This window comes from Oncorhynchus tshawytscha, linkage group LG28 (genome assembly GCF_018296145.1).
Source record: "Oncorhynchus tshawytscha isolate Ot180627B linkage group LG28, Otsh_v2.0, whole genome shotgun sequence".
NCBI classification, from domain to species: Eukaryota; Metazoa; Chordata; class Actinopteri; order Salmoniformes; family Salmonidae; genus Oncorhynchus; species Oncorhynchus tshawytscha.
The window spans coordinates 19,158,352-19,173,740 of NC_056456.1; the positions used below are offsets into that span (position 1 = coordinate 19,158,352).

Here is a 15,389-nt window from a genome sequence, read left to right on the forward strand (position 1 = left end):
GTAGTTTAGCATCTGCTTCATCTGACCACTTTTTTATAGACCGAGTCACTGGTGTTTCCTGCTTTAATTTTTGCTTGCAAGCAGGAATCAGGAGGAAAGAGTTGTGGTTGGATTTACCAAATGCAGGGCGAGCATTGTACGCGTCTCTGTGTGTGGAGTAAAGGTGATCTAGATTTCCCCCCCCCCTCTGGTTACACATTAAACATGTTCATAGAAATTTGGTAGAAATGATTTAAGTTTCCCTGCATTAAAGTCTCCGGCCACTAGGAGCGCCGCCTCTGGGTGAGTGGTTTCCTGTTTGCTTGAGGCCTTATACAGCTGACTGAGTGTGGTGTTAGTGCCAGCATCTGTCTGTGGTGGTAAATAAACAGCCACTAAAAGTATAGCTGAAAACTGTCTAGACAAGTCGTGTGGCCTGCAATTTACTTCAGGCGAGCAAAATATAGAGACTTCCTTAGATTTCGTGCACCAGCTGTTGTTTACAAATATGCATAGACCGCCCCCCTCATCTTACCGGAGTGTGCTGTTCTGTTGCCGGTGCAGCGTATATCCCGCTAGCAGAATATCCATGTCATCATTCAGCCACGATTCCGTGAAACATAGGATATTACAGTTTTTGACGTCCTGTTGGTAGGATATTTGTGATCGTACCTCGTCCAATTTATTGTCCAATGATTGCACGTTGGCGAGTAATATTGATGGCAATGGCAGCTTTCCCACTTGCCTTCTGCCCGTCCTCACGAGGCATCCCGCTCTGTGTCCTCTGTGCCTGTGTTTCTTCCTCTTGCAAATAACGGGGATGTTGGCCTTGTCAGGTGTTTGGAGAATGTCCTGTGTGTCTTGCTTGTTGAAGAAAAAAATCATTGTCTAATCCGAGGTGAGTGATCTCTGTCCTGATATCCAGAAGCTCTATTTTACCGTAAGATACGGTTGCAGAAACATTATGTACAAAATTAGTTAAAAATAACATGAAAAAAAGCACATAATAGCACAATTGGTTGGGCGCCCGTAAAACTGCTGCCGTTTCTTCCGGTGCCATTTTAACAATTCACGGTATTGGAGCGGCCCACACAAAGCCCTGACCTCAATCCTATAGAAAATTTGTGGACAGAACTGAAAAAGCATGTGCGAGCAAGGAGGCCTACAAACCTGACTCAGTTACACCAGCTCTGTCAGGAGGAATGGGCCAAAATTCTCCCAACTTGTTGTGGGAAGCTTGTGGAAGGCTACCCGAAACGTTTGACCCAATTTAAACAATTTCAAGGCAATGCTACCAAATACGAATTGAGTGTATGTAAACTTCTGACCCACTGGGAATGTGATGAAAGAAATAAAAGCTGAAATAAATTCTTCTCTACTATTATTCTGACATTTCACATTCTTAAAATAAAGTGGTGATCCTAACTGACTGAAGACAGGGATTTTTTTACTAGGTTTAAATGTCATGAATTGAGAAAAACTCAGTTGAAATGTATTTGGGTGTATGTAAACTTCTGACTTCAACTGTACATACATACGTCCCCTGCAATTTCATCTGCATCCCTGTACATGTTGCTAATAAACACAATCTAATCTAAAATATTGGTAAGGATTCCACATATTGACTATTGGGGGAATGCAAAAGGTCGCCCTCCAGATCACAAGGCATTATTGTGAAATGCTGGAGTATGTGCATGACATTCTGATTCCCAGTTACCTTGTTTTTACATCTGGTATCCAAATACAAATTGTGTGAGCAATAATAGGACCAAAGTATAGCTTACATTGTTTAAGGTTTATATCAGTGAAGACCAACTCTTCCAGGAGATAAAGGAGCAGAATGATCATGTTTTAACATATATATATATATATATATATATATATAAAACGAACTGCTCTTTCCATGCCAGACTGACCAGGTGAAAGCTATGATCTTACTGATGTCACTTAAATCCACTTCAATCATTGTAGATGAAGTTGAGGAGTCAGGTTAGGATTTTTAAGCCTCGAGACAAATGAGACATGGATTGTATGTGAATATTGTGTAAGGTGAATAGGCAAGACAAAAGATGTGCCTTGAACTGGATATGGTAGTAGGCGGAAAAAAAACGCACTAGAAGGCCATCCGATCTCAAAATGCAGTAAGGTAGTAGGTGGCAGACGGTTTGTGTCAAGAATTGCAACGCTGCTGGGTTTTTAACGCTCAACAGTTTCCAGTGTGTATCAAAACTGGTCCACTACCCAAAGGATATCCAGTCAACTTGACAACTGTGAGAAGCATTGGAGCCAACATTGGTCAGCATCCCTGTGGAATGCTTTTGACACCTTGTAAAGTCTATGCCCCAACTAATTGAGATTGTTCTGAGGGTGGGGGTGCAACTCAATATTAGGAAGGAGTTCCTAATGTTTTGTACATTCAGTGATTTTTTTACGACTTCATCGGTGTTGCTTATTTTATAAAGTAATGTACAGCTGTGTCTATCGCTATACAGACACAGCTGGCCTCCTGGCCTGGGACTGGCACTGCGCTGCTGGTGATTATGGCTATATGCGTCTGCAATGCCATAGCCTTGCCCTTGTATGTCAATTTTTGCACAAAAAATACACTCATATTCCTGGAAATACAATTTCAAGTTTGGTAACGACTACGTATTTTCAGTCTTTTAGTTCTGTATCTATGGATGTGACCCAGTCGTTCTCTCTAAATGTTCCATTGCCATACTGACGGGCAAACTTCTTATCCCCTGCTTGCTAGCTAGCCAACTACGGCTCACTTACAGTCACATCAAAAAGTACAGCCAGAATAAGAGCAAAAGTCACATTTGCATTTGTTTAAGATGTTTTCAAGTGACATTTATTTGCATACATCCATAACGATGACCTAATGAGGCACTATTTCGCCTGGCATAGAAAATGTGCTCACTCGCCAGGACGCTGTTGTTCAGAGGAGCTAGCCAACAACACAGCTACAGTAACACAAATCACTTCAAATTGAAGCTAGAAAGACCGCAAACTACAGTAGCTGCTCTTCGTTTCGTTCTACCTTTTCCCAATTTACATTTCTTTGTGTGTATGTGTATGTGTATGTATGTATGTATGTATGTATGTATGTATGTATGTATGTATGTATGTATGTATGTATGTATGTATGTATGTATGTATGTATGTATGTATATAAAAATGAAGCCAGCTGATTCATGATTTTGACTGGCTGAGAAACACTGCCTGTCTGTCTCATCCCGACTCGTTCATTACTGTAGGACAGCTGGAGATCAAATTTGAATATTGAAACAATGTTGCAAATGTCAAAGAGACAGACAGCAAGTTTTATACAAATCTCTGCTGTTGAAAACTAAATGTTAGTGTAAAAGAAATGTGAGATAATGTCAAGATGGTTTTTATAGTGAAGATCAAGTTTATAAATTGCTTGGCATTCAGAATTAGACCCACCCATTGTATAAAGTACTTGATATGAGCATTCTAGTTGATCAAAAGCTGTTTCTGCACCGTGAGATAAAACATCCCAAGGAGCTGTTGTTTGTGATGAAGCATTTAAGATATGTAATAGTCGATGGAGATTATACGAGGATAAACGCTTTTTAACAAACCCGCTTTGGTCCGTGTGGATCAATTTGGGTAAGTTTGGGTAAATCGAGATAAGATGACAACATTCAGGAAAACGGTTTAATATCTGTGTTTATAAAAGATAGGGGGCAATAATGAAAACACTTGGTGGCATCCTCACCTTCTTTTTTAATAAAAGCGAAATTAGTGCCATGGTCACATCTTTGCTAAATTAACCTTTGTGAACGGCTGTATAAATCATTACGAGCAATATTGGACCTAATTGATTCAGAAATGTTGGATAGCATGAATTATGTGGTATCGTGTGTAGATTGATGAGGAAGAAAAACTGAGCAATCTGGGGAGAAGGGCCTTGGTCAGGGAGGTGACAAAAAAGGTGACAAAAAAGGTGCTTCAACAAAGTACTGAGTAAAGGGTCTGAATACTTATGTAAATGTGAAAGTTTCTTTTTGTGTGTGTGTAGATTGATGAGAGAGAAAAACAATAACGTAACAAAATGTGGAAAAAGTCGAGGGATCTGAATACTTTACAGTACATACTGAGCCCTGTGAATTATTGCAACCATCCTAACATTGAAGTGACAAATAAATCAGGTAAGGTTAGAATGTGAATCAGGTTGAATTTGACTACGTAAAATAATTATGCTTACCTTGCCAGACCTCCTGTCTGACTGGCATCAACAACACGTTCACTGTCGATGCGGAACATGAACACTCCACGATTCTGCAGAGGGAAAAGTAACCAGTTAGACCAACAGTCATCACATGAGAGAATACAGCAAATATATATTATTCAGCCTTCACAACACAGTAAGTACAGATACTAGAGCCTTAAGTAATTTTTTAAATTTTTTTATTTTTTAAAGATTTGCACCTGAGATTTGTAAGTCCTTTGCTTCTTGATGGCCACCTCGTTGCGGAGGACGGTTCCATTGTATTCAATCACCATGGTGTTCTTCTCTATGTCCCTGGCAGCATACAGACCCAGGCCCTGTGGACACAACCAGAAAATGTGTCTACAGTACGTTCAACAGTAAGAGTCCCTTTACTCTCATGCTGTCATACTTCAGTCTTATATTCAATCTGCTACTTAAGAACAGGAATGCAAGAGTGCAGAGTAGGGTTGGGCGGTATTCAGATTTTTATACTGTCATACCATTTCTATACCATACCGGGGTTTTCACACACAAAACTATAAGCCAACATGGATCTTGATCCAAGAGGGGATTGAATGTCTCTGCTGTGGCCAAGAAGCTTGATCTTACCATCTAGCCACTTAGCTAACACGTTAGCAAAGCAAATGCATAGCTGGAGTATTTGCCCTATTTCTAATATTTGCATATTTTTTACACTTTATGTAAGCACATATTCAACAAACCCTAAAGTCCGATAGAAGGAACCAGAGTTTTCAAATAGAATAATGTGATACTTATTTAATTAACAAAGTTATGCAACACCAAAATGGCTAAAAAGTAACACATTTAACATTTTGGAATGGCCTATTCAAAGTTCAGACCTAACCCGACTTCATGCTTTAAAGAACCCACAAATAATCGCTGAGTTAAAGCAGTTCTGCATGGAACAGTGGGCCAAAATTCCGCCACATTGATGTGAGAGACTAATCAACAACTACAGAAAGTGTTTGGTTGGAGTCATTGTAGCTAAAGGTGGAAAAACCAATTACTGAGTTTAGCACTGGGTGTTGCAGAACTTTTGTTTATGAAATAAATATGGAACTGTTGTGTTATTTGTTCACTCAGGTTCACTTTATCTCATATTTGGTTTTGGTTGAAGGTCTAATTACATAGAGAGAATTTGAAAGGGGGAACATACTTTTCACAGCTCTTAACTTAGTTATAAGCAGTGGCGTAGCATGCACCCCTCGCAGCCCAGGCCTAGTGCTGAAGTTCGAGGATCATGTCCCCTAGACCCACCTGGATCTTGGAAGCAGCGAGATAGACGTTGGCCCTCCACTCACTCTTCATCCAGCGGTACTGAGAGGACCTGTGGTGCACAGTGGGGGGCTTGGTGTAGGGGACGCCTCCCTCCCCCTGGGCTGTGTTCTGGCACCTGGAGGTGGTACTGGTGTTTCTGGATACTGGCTGGGGCCTATAGGAGTGAATGTGTGTGTGTGTATTCTGTTATAAAGATAACTTGTGCTAAGTATGTTTCTGTCTGTGGATGTAATAATGTTAATTCCTCCACAATACCTTATGACAACGGCAGTGAATGGGGAGCTGGTTTTGGGCATGGCGCGGGCGCTGCCAGAAGGGTTGAAGATCAGGGGCAGCTCCATCAGAGGGTTATGTCCGTAACGGAAGGTGTACCTGTCACAGGCCTCCACCCCTGGGAGCTGGAACACAACCAGCAGCACAGGGAAATGAGACTGGAACACTCCTCCTCACTTCAGTGTCTACAACAGAGGCCGGCCGATTAATCGGCAGTTTTCATAACAATCAGTAATCTGCCTTTTTGGACGCCAATTATGGCTGATTACATTGCAATCCACAAGGAAACTGTGTGGCAGGTTGACCACCTGTTATGCGCGCGCAGCGTCAAAAGGACTTTGTGGCTGCAAGGAGCCAAGGTAAGTTGCTAGCTTGCATTAAACTAATCTTATAAAAACTATAAATCTTCACATAATCACTAGTTAACTACACATGGTGGATGACATTACTAGGTTAACTAGCTTGTCCTGCGTTGCATATAATCAATACGGTGCCTGTTAATTTATCATCGAATCACACTACTTCAACTTCGCCAAATGGGTGATGATTTAACAAAAGCACAACGCCGAGAGAGAAAAAAAAGCAATCTTTGCACAAATGTACCTAAACATAAACCTCAATGCCTTTCTTAAAATTAAGACAGAAGTATATATTTTTTAACCTGCATATTTAGTTAAAATAAATGCATGTTAGCAGGCAACATTAACTAGGGAAATTGTGTCACTTCTCTTGCGTTAGGGTATATGCAACAGTTTGGGCCGCCTGGCTCGTTACGAACTGTGAAGTAATTTGCCAGAATTTTACATAATTATAACATAACATTGAAGGTTGTGCAACGTAACAGCAATATTCAGATTTAGGGTTGCCACCCGCTCGATAAAATACGGAACGGTTCCGTATTTCACTGAAAGAATAAATGTTTTGTTTCAAAATGATAGCTTCCAGATTTTACCATATTGATGACCAAAGGCTCGTATTTCTGTGTTTATTATATTATAATTAAGTCTATGATTTGAAAGAGCAGTCTTACTGAGCAGTGGTAGGCAGGCTCATAAGGATTCATTCAAAAATAGCACTTGACTGTTTGCCAGCAGCGCCTAGCAATGCTTTAGGCACAGCCCTGTTTATGACTTCAAGCCTATCAACTCCTGAGATTAGGCTGGCAATACTAAAGTGACCTATAAGAACATCCAATAGTCAAAGGTACAGTTGAAGTCAGAAGTGTACATACACTTTAGCCAAATACATTTAAACTACATTTTTCACAATTCCTGACATTTAATCAGAGTAAAAATTCCCTGTCTTAGGTCAGTTAGGATCACCACTTGATTTTAAGAATGTGAAATGTCAGAATAATAGTAGAGAGATTTATTTCAGCTTTTATTGCTTTCATCACATTCCCAGTGGGTCAGAAGTTTACATACACTCAATTAGTATTCGGTAGCATTGCCTTTAAATTGTTTAACTTGTCCTAACCAACTTGCCAAAACTATAGTTTGATAACAAGAAGTTTGTGGAGTGGTTGAAAATCGAGTTAATGACTCCAACCTAGGTGTATGTAAACTTCCGACTTCAACTGTATATTAAAAACAAATGGTAGAGAGAGAAATAGTCAACGCATCATTATTCCTATAATAACCACAACCTAAAACTTCTTAACTGGGAATAATGAAGAACTGGGAATATTGAACCACCAGCTTTCAAATGTTCTCATATTCTGAGCAAGGAACTTAAACGTTAGCTTTTTTACATGGCACATATTGCACTTTTACTTTCTTCTCCAACACTTTGTTTTTGCATTATTTAAACCAAATTGAACATGATTCATTATTTATTTGAGACTAAATTGATTTTATTCATGTATTATATTAAGTTAAAATAAAATTGTTCATTCGGTATTTCTGTAATTGTCATATATATATATATATATATATATATATATATATATATATATATATAGAGTTCTATATATTCTATATATATATATATAGAACTATTTATATATATATATATATAGTTCTATATATATATATATATATATAACTATATATATATTTATATATATATATAAAATAGTCAGGTTAATCGGTATCGGCCTATTTTGGTCCTCCAATAATCGGTATCGGCGTTGAAAAATCATAATCGGTCGACCTTTAGTCTACAATATATACACTGAACAAAAATATAAAATGCAACAATTTCAAAGAGTTAGAGTTCATTAAAGAAAATAAGCACATTTAAAAACATTTATTAGGCCCTAATCTATGGATTTCACATGACTGGTCACAGGTACCTAAACAAAAAAGGTAGGGGTATGGATCAGATCACCAGTCAGTATCTGGTGTAACCACCATTTGCTTCATGCAGCGCAACATCTCTTTCGCATAGAGTTGATCAGGCTGTTGATTGTGGCCTGTGGAACGTTGTCCCAGTCCTCTTCAATGGCTGTGATGCTGGATATGGGCGCGAACTGGAACATGCTGTCATACAAGTCAATCCAGAGCATCCCAAACATGTCTGGTGAGTATGCAGGCCATGGAAGAACCTGGACATTTTCAGCTTCCAGGAATTGTGGCTAGATCCATGTGACATGTGGCCGTGTGAGGTGATGGCGGCGGATGAAAGGCACAACAATGGGCCTCAGGATCTTATCACGGTGTCTGTGTGCATTCAAATAGCCATCGATAAAATACAATTGGGTTCGTTGTCTGTAGCTTATGGTCTTGCCCATACAATAACCCTACTGCCACCATGGGGCACTCTGTTTACATCAGCAAACCACTCGCCCACACAACACCACGCAAGTGGTCTGCGGTTGAAAGGCCGGTTGGATGTACTGCAAAGTTCTCTAAAACAAAGTTGGAGTGGGCTTATGGTAGAGAAAAGAACATTCAATTCTCTGGCAACAGCTCTGGTGGACATTCCTGCAGTCAGCATGCCAATTGCTCGCTCCCTCAAAACTTGAGACACCTGTGGCATTGTGTTGTGTGACAAAACTGTACATTTTAGAGTTGTCTTTTATTGTCCCCAGCACAAGGTGAACCTGTGTAATGATCATGCTGTTTAATCAGTTTCTTGATATAGCTGGATGGGTTATCTGGTCAAACAAATCTGAGCACAATATTTGAGAGAAATAAGCTTTTTGTGCGCGCATAAAATTATTGTATTTCAGCTCATGAAACCAACACTTAAATGTGTCGTTTACATTTTTGTTCAGTGTAGTATGGTGTGAGCATTAACAGTCACTCATCTGAATAGGTAGCTTTAGACATCTATAGTATCATTTGAGCATTGATCATTTAGTATAAATCGGAATTGTTTGAATTTAATACAACAGAGAACAGATACAAACCGATTCAGTGATCTTGGTGACTGCAGAGACGGTGAGTCCAAACAGGTCCTCTCCCTTCAGATAGACAGGGAAGAGTTTCAGAGTTCCTATTTCAGTCCTCTTGTCAGCAACGGGTCCCAGGACCTTATCCCACACTCCTGAAATGACAGGAAAACAGCACGGTTATGTATCATAATATATTATAGGGACTCCTATAGAACACATTTACAATAGTAAAAGAGAATCTGAAAAGCAAACTGAACAAGACATCCTAGTCCAAGCCAACCCAGATACATGAATGGTAGAGGGTACAGCCATAAACAAGGCTAAATCTAAGCACGTCATAAAACCAATCTAGCTAGCCACCTTACTAGACAAGCCTAATCTAAACCAGCCCTAAAAACAAAACATTTAGCCCAGCCCACCATTAACAGACAAGCCTAATCTAAATGAGCCCCAACACAAATCCATCCAGCCCACCTTTGGCAGTGGAGTCAGTGAGGACCAGGTCCTTGTATCCCTGCTCGATGACGCGGACGCGGAACTCCGGCTGCTCCTCCCTCTCCTCCACAGAGCACAGGTAGCGGCAGCGGCGGTTGCCATGGCGCATGCTCCAGTAGATGCGGCAGGCCTCGTAGCCCACGGGGTAGATAGCGGAGGTAGAGTGGAAGGCGGCCATCTGGGACGGGGTGAGCTGACCCACGGCGTGGAGCACCAAGCTGCCCACTCTGAAGGTGTAGCCCAGCTCAGGCTGCTGCACGGCGCTGGCCATCTGCCTCACCTCGTCCCTCTGGATGTAGACGCGGCGGAACACCGCGAAGCAGCGCAGCTCATGCTCCAGGACGAGGCCAGAGCCACCGTGGGCGGAGCCAGAGCCTCTGGGCCTGTGGGCGTGGCACAGCATGGTCTTGTCCTTGAAGAAAGTACAGTGTGCCTGCAGGGCGCAGGTGAAGTGGTAGATGTTGGTGCAGCGCAGGCGGTGGCAGCCGCTGGTGGCGCCCATCTGTTGGCAGTAGGCACAGCGGACCGCTGAACCCCGTCGCAGCGCAAGCTCCACGTTGATCAGCGCGCCTGCCTGCGTCTCGTACACCTGCACAACAAAACAATGTTAATAATACACACACAACACAACTTTAATAAAAGGGTCACAATTGTAGTGGTTGGTATGGCAGTTAAGATCTGAAACCAGCAGTCTTCCCCCCTTTAGCCAGTTCTGCCCGCCCCCACTTATTTATTTATTTACGACCGACCGAGGACATGAACCTTGCGGTTACCAGTCTACCACCTCACTTGACTTCTGGGCTACCTACCTCGGTGGACCACAGGGCACAGTTGAGGTGCACCCACGCGTCCAGGTCCAGGTTGAGGAGGCGGGCAGGGCCGTCGGTGACCCCGTCCCCTAGTTGGTGACAGAAGCAGCAGCGGCGCTGGTCCCTGAGACTGGCCCCGGGGCGGAGAGACGCTCCCAGCTTCCTCAACAGCTCGTCTATCTGGTTCTCGTCAGGGAGCTGGGAGCTTCCTCTAGGCACCACCACCTGCACTGTCCACTTCCTCCAGCGGAGACCCTTGTGTCTCTTCCCCTGGTGCCAGCCCTCCTGGTGAGCCCTGGGGCCCCGCGCCTTCAGTTTCACAGTCACTTTGATGGTGTCTGACTTGACATCTGTCTTAGGGGTCTTAAGGGTGTCACTGGCTGGGGGGAAGGGAATGGGTGGGGTAGAGGGAGGGGACTGCTTGGGCTGGAGCTGGGCCAGACAGTGGACATCCAGAGAGGACATGTTGTTGCTGTACTGGTGGTGGGCTTTAGACAGGCTCTCTTTCTGGTCTGAGTCTGGAGACAGGAGGGCCACCGAGTCCTGCAGAAGACATGAATGACAATTTAATGTCCTGCAGCAAATAATAAAAGTTCACAATTTATATGACACACCGGTAGAAAAACTGGAAACAACAAGTACTGTATACGGATTACCTACACTGGGCAAGAAAGTAAAAAAATTAATTGCCTCCGGGAATCAATAGAAACAAACCTTAGTATCTGTAGTATTTCTGGCCTGTGAGGAGGAAGAGGAGGTGGAGGCAGAGTAGAGGAGGAAGCAGCTGTGGCTGCAGAATACCAAGTTCCCCTCAGAACGCAACAGACCTTCCTGTTCCTGAAGAGAGAAGAAAGGCATGTCAGGAGACTGAGTGAGGAAGAGAGAATGAGATAATAATAATACATTATATTTATCCACACTTCAGGGACACAAAGCTACTTTACAATTGTAGGAAGAAGAGAGAAAGAAAGGGATAGTTTGGGATTTTGGCAATGAAACCCTTTAATCTAGCCTACTTCCCCAGCGTCAGATGAACTTGTGGATACCATTTTTATGTATCTGCGTCTAGTATGAAGGAAATTAGATGTAGTTTCACGAGCAATTGTTATGCAAGTTAGCAACTTCCTTCAAACTATACGCAGAGATGTAAAAATGGTATCGACGAGTTTATCTGACTGGGGAAGTAGATAAAGGACCTCATTGCCAAAATCCAGAACTATTCCTTTATGCTCATAATCAAAGTGAGACATCAAAGGTCAAATCAATTTCTATACATAAACCATTATCGATACTAAAAGGGGTTATTAAATCATCAAACAGCTCCAATATTCAGATGAATCAGGGTTTAACCATTTGTGAACTCCCCAGACTGCAGTCTAAGGGCATGCTACCGCTTAACCCACTAATTGCACTGAGATAGATTTCACTACAATGGGGGGAAGGGGGGATTAGCATAATTAGAAGCTCTACAGTACGTGTGTGTGTGTATGGACATAATGTTCTTGGATGTGTGTGTGTGTGTGTGTGTGTTTGCATTCATGCTTGTGTGTGTGTGCCTAAGGGCATAATGTGGATTAATCTACCGTTTGAAGTGAGGTCTGAGCCTCTAGTCACGGCCTGTCTGTGCTCTCCTGCCCCCTGGGGGGGGGACAGACTAACGCAACAGTAATCCATGGCTGACTGGTGGAAAGGAGAGCTTTTACTGAGTTGGCCAAGAAGATAGTTAACCAATTCATATAGATCATAGCTTGATTGGGTCAGATCCAACAAGGTAATTGATCAAATGATCTTTTTTGACAGATCATGTGGACCATTAGATTGATATAGAGACGATTATCTGATGTGGATCGCCACAAGATTGATGTTTCTATGTATCGCAATAGACAACAGTCTTTGCAACGTATGGAGTTCAGCGTGGTACACACGTTGCACAACTTGACCACATGAAAGCGCTGGCCGTACGTTACCTGTTTGTGCACTGGAATGTCTTTGATTGACTTGCAGACTCCATTTCCCAGCACCACCACCTTGCAATGACAGCACCATTGGGGCTTGGAGCCTGGGCTGCCGGGGGCTTTCTGATGGGCGCCTCTGACTGCAGCTGGACCTGACGCACAGCAACAGTACTCAAATAAGACACAGCTCCTACAACAGTAGATGCTTGAACAGGCCAGAGCAGCACAGCATGGCTTTGCTCAGCTCTATTATACTGAATAAAAACATTCAAAATGTAACATGCAACAATTTCAAAATATTTTACTGGGTTACAGTTCATATGAGGAAGTCATTCAGTTGAAATAAATGCATTAGGCCCTAATCTATGGATTTCACATGACTGGGAATACAGATATGCATATGTTGGTCACAGATACCTTAAAAACAAAATGGGCTATGGATCTGTCCACGGTATTTCTTTGCATTCAAATTGCCATCAATAAAAAGGAAATTGTGCTCGTTGTCTATAGCTTATGCTTGCCCATACCATAATCCCACCACCACCTTGGGACACTCTGTTCACAACTTTGACATTGGCAAACTGCTCACCCACACAACGCCATGCACGTGGTCTGCGGTTGTGTGGCCGGTTGGACGTATTGCCAAATTCTCTAAAACGGAGTTGGAGGCATTACATTCTCTGGCAACAGCTGTGGTGGACATTCCTGCAGTCAGCATGCCAATTGCACACTCCCTCAAAACTTGAGACATCTGTGGCATTGTTGTATGTGACAAAACTGCACATTTTAGAGTGGCCTTTTATTGTCCACAGCACAAGGTACACCTGTGTAATGATCACACTGTTGAATCAGCTTCTTGATATGCCGCACCTGTCAAGTGGATGGATTATCTTGGCAAAGGAGAAATGCTCACTAACAGGGATGTAATTTGTGTACAAAATTTGAAAGAAATAAGCTTTTTGAGCATATGGAACATTTCAGGGATAATTTGTTGCATTTATATATTTGTTTCTCTTACAGAGGAGGGATAGGTTTATTACATCAAATAAATGAGGGACGCTCTGCTGCGGTCTTGTTTTGGACAAGCTATTAATTTTAAGCACCTGATTTTTTACAAACATTTTAGAAGGCAGCTCGTCACTACATTTTAGAAGGCAGCTCGTCACTACATTTTAGAAGGCAGCTCGTCACTACATTTTAGAAGGCAGCTCGTCACTATATTTTAGAAGGCAGCTCGTCACTACATTTTAGAAGGCAGCTCGTCACTACATTTTAGAAGGCAGCTCGTCACTACATTTTAGAAGGCAGCTCGTCACTACATTTTAGAAGGCAGCTCGTCGCTACATTTTAGAAGGCAGCTCGTCGCTACATTTTAGAAGGCAGCTCGTCGCTACATTTTAGAAGGCAGCTCGTCACTACATTTTAGAAGGCAGCTCGTCATACTTTGATGCTAATTGTCTTAGATGAACCACACAATTGGTCAGGAGGTAAACAGCTCCTAATTATAAGCCCGCCAAGACAATTAACACCAGGGGTGTCCATTTTCCTGTTCATCTGGCTGTTTGTATCTATGACTCTAGGCAAACTGACCACATTCATTAAGCCCGTGTTCTGACACTTTGACAGCAGCACTAAGCAGGTACGTGTGTGTGTGTGTGTGCACTAGTGAGGTCGGGGCCAAGGAAGGATGATTAGTCAATTTTATTAGCGGTGCGGATCGTTGTGTGAGATCAATATGGACAGCCCTCACTTCCTGGTGGGCCAGATACACACAGCCTTTAGGCTGCAGACAGAAGGATAATGATTCACTGGACGCAGAAACGGACCGCTTGTAAACATTGTTAAAAGAGGCTAAGTATGCCGATGGACGATGAGTGGGAAAACAATTAGATAGAGATGGATTTGTTGCCTTGTGCACTTCCAGGTGCAGTGACGTCGTGTTTAAAAAAACAATATATTATTCATATCAGAAAAATAAGTCTAAAAAACAAACAAATTGGTCTGGATGGACATGAATTTCGTCAGTGTCTCATTTCAAGACGAGCACACAAGAGCAGAAACATCTCCCCTGTTATGTCAGTATTTGGACATAAGGGGGCGATAAGGTGCAGGGATGTAGCTCAGTCTCTCACCTGGTCCGTCAGAATGGAAGCGGATGTGCTGCTGCGGATGTCCCTGCTGCTGTTGCATCATCATCCCCTGCTGTGGTCCTCCACCTCCCCGGGACCTAATGAGCTGGCCTGGGGCTCCTTGAGGGTGCGGGCCGCCCATGTCCCCAGCACCACCACGGCCCGGGTATATCACTGGGGCGCCCGGCCGCCGGTGCTCAAGATCTCCCTGGGGGCCCCCCCTCAGGCCGCTGAGCATGGCCAGGGGCCCCCTATCTGGGCCAGGGGGGCTGCTGACCTCATAGCTGCTGGGGATCTTCACACACAGCAGATCTGAGATGGCTGCTACCACACCAGTGACATTCTGGGAGGGGGAAAAAGAATGTCGTAAAAATGTATGTAACAACTATTGCCACTCAAAAGCCAATGGCAGAGATGGAGAGCAGTGCATGACTGGCAGACAAAGAATTGGCTTTAGCTTCTACAATTAAGCCGGGTGAGATTTGAATCCTAACATATCACAACAGTAGTGAAAGAACTGAGGTGCATTTGAGAGGAAAAAAAGGGAATAAAACTACTCCACAAACTATTGTTCAAGCGCTTAAATAAAAATAAAAGGATCTAAACCATTTCCCCCATGGTGACATTCTCTGAGAGCAGGAGGAACTGAAGCCAACAGAACCCTCACCTCTGCGGCAGCTGGTCTCAGGGTGATGGCTACAGACACCAGGCCTGGCTTAGCGTCGTTAGATGCTGGGCCAAAATGGGAGCCGAAGAACATCCCAGAAGGCTCCGTCTTGAGCTCAGTCTTCAGCCTAACCGCTAACCCTACAAGAAAAGTAATAGACACACCCGGAAAAATATTTGAAAGGATATTGCATTAATACTTTGTCC

The 15,389-nt window shown here is 42.9% G+C and overlaps 1 protein-coding gene across 6 annotated transcripts in view; it reads right to left on the reverse strand.

Annotated features, from left to right (window-relative positions):
- Positions 1-15,389, reverse strand: part of LOC112226861 (histone-lysine N-methyltransferase 2C) — a 131,314-nt gene that overhangs the window by 8,379 nt on the left and 107,546 nt on the right. For all 6 annotated transcript variants that reach the window (XM_024391487.2, XM_024391488.2, XM_024391490.2 and 3 more), the window contains 11 exons: positions 15,184-15,323; positions 14,520-14,859; positions 12,400-12,539; positions 11,147-11,269; positions 10,433-10,975; positions 9,603-10,212; positions 9,144-9,280; positions 5,774-5,916; positions 5,498-5,672; positions 4,438-4,554; positions 4,214-4,287 (listed from right to left, as the gene is read on the reverse strand). In XM_024391487.2, the coding sequence (XP_024247255.2) occupies positions 4,214-4,287; positions 4,438-4,554; positions 5,498-5,672; positions 5,774-5,916; positions 9,144-9,280; positions 9,603-10,212; positions 10,433-10,975; positions 11,147-11,269; positions 12,400-12,539; positions 14,520-14,859; positions 15,184-15,323 (2,542 nt within the window). The remainder of the gene's footprint in view (positions 1-4,213; positions 4,288-4,437; positions 4,555-5,497; positions 5,673-5,773; positions 5,917-9,143; positions 9,281-9,602; positions 10,213-10,432; positions 10,976-11,146; positions 11,270-12,399; positions 12,540-14,519; positions 14,860-15,183; positions 15,324-15,389) is intronic.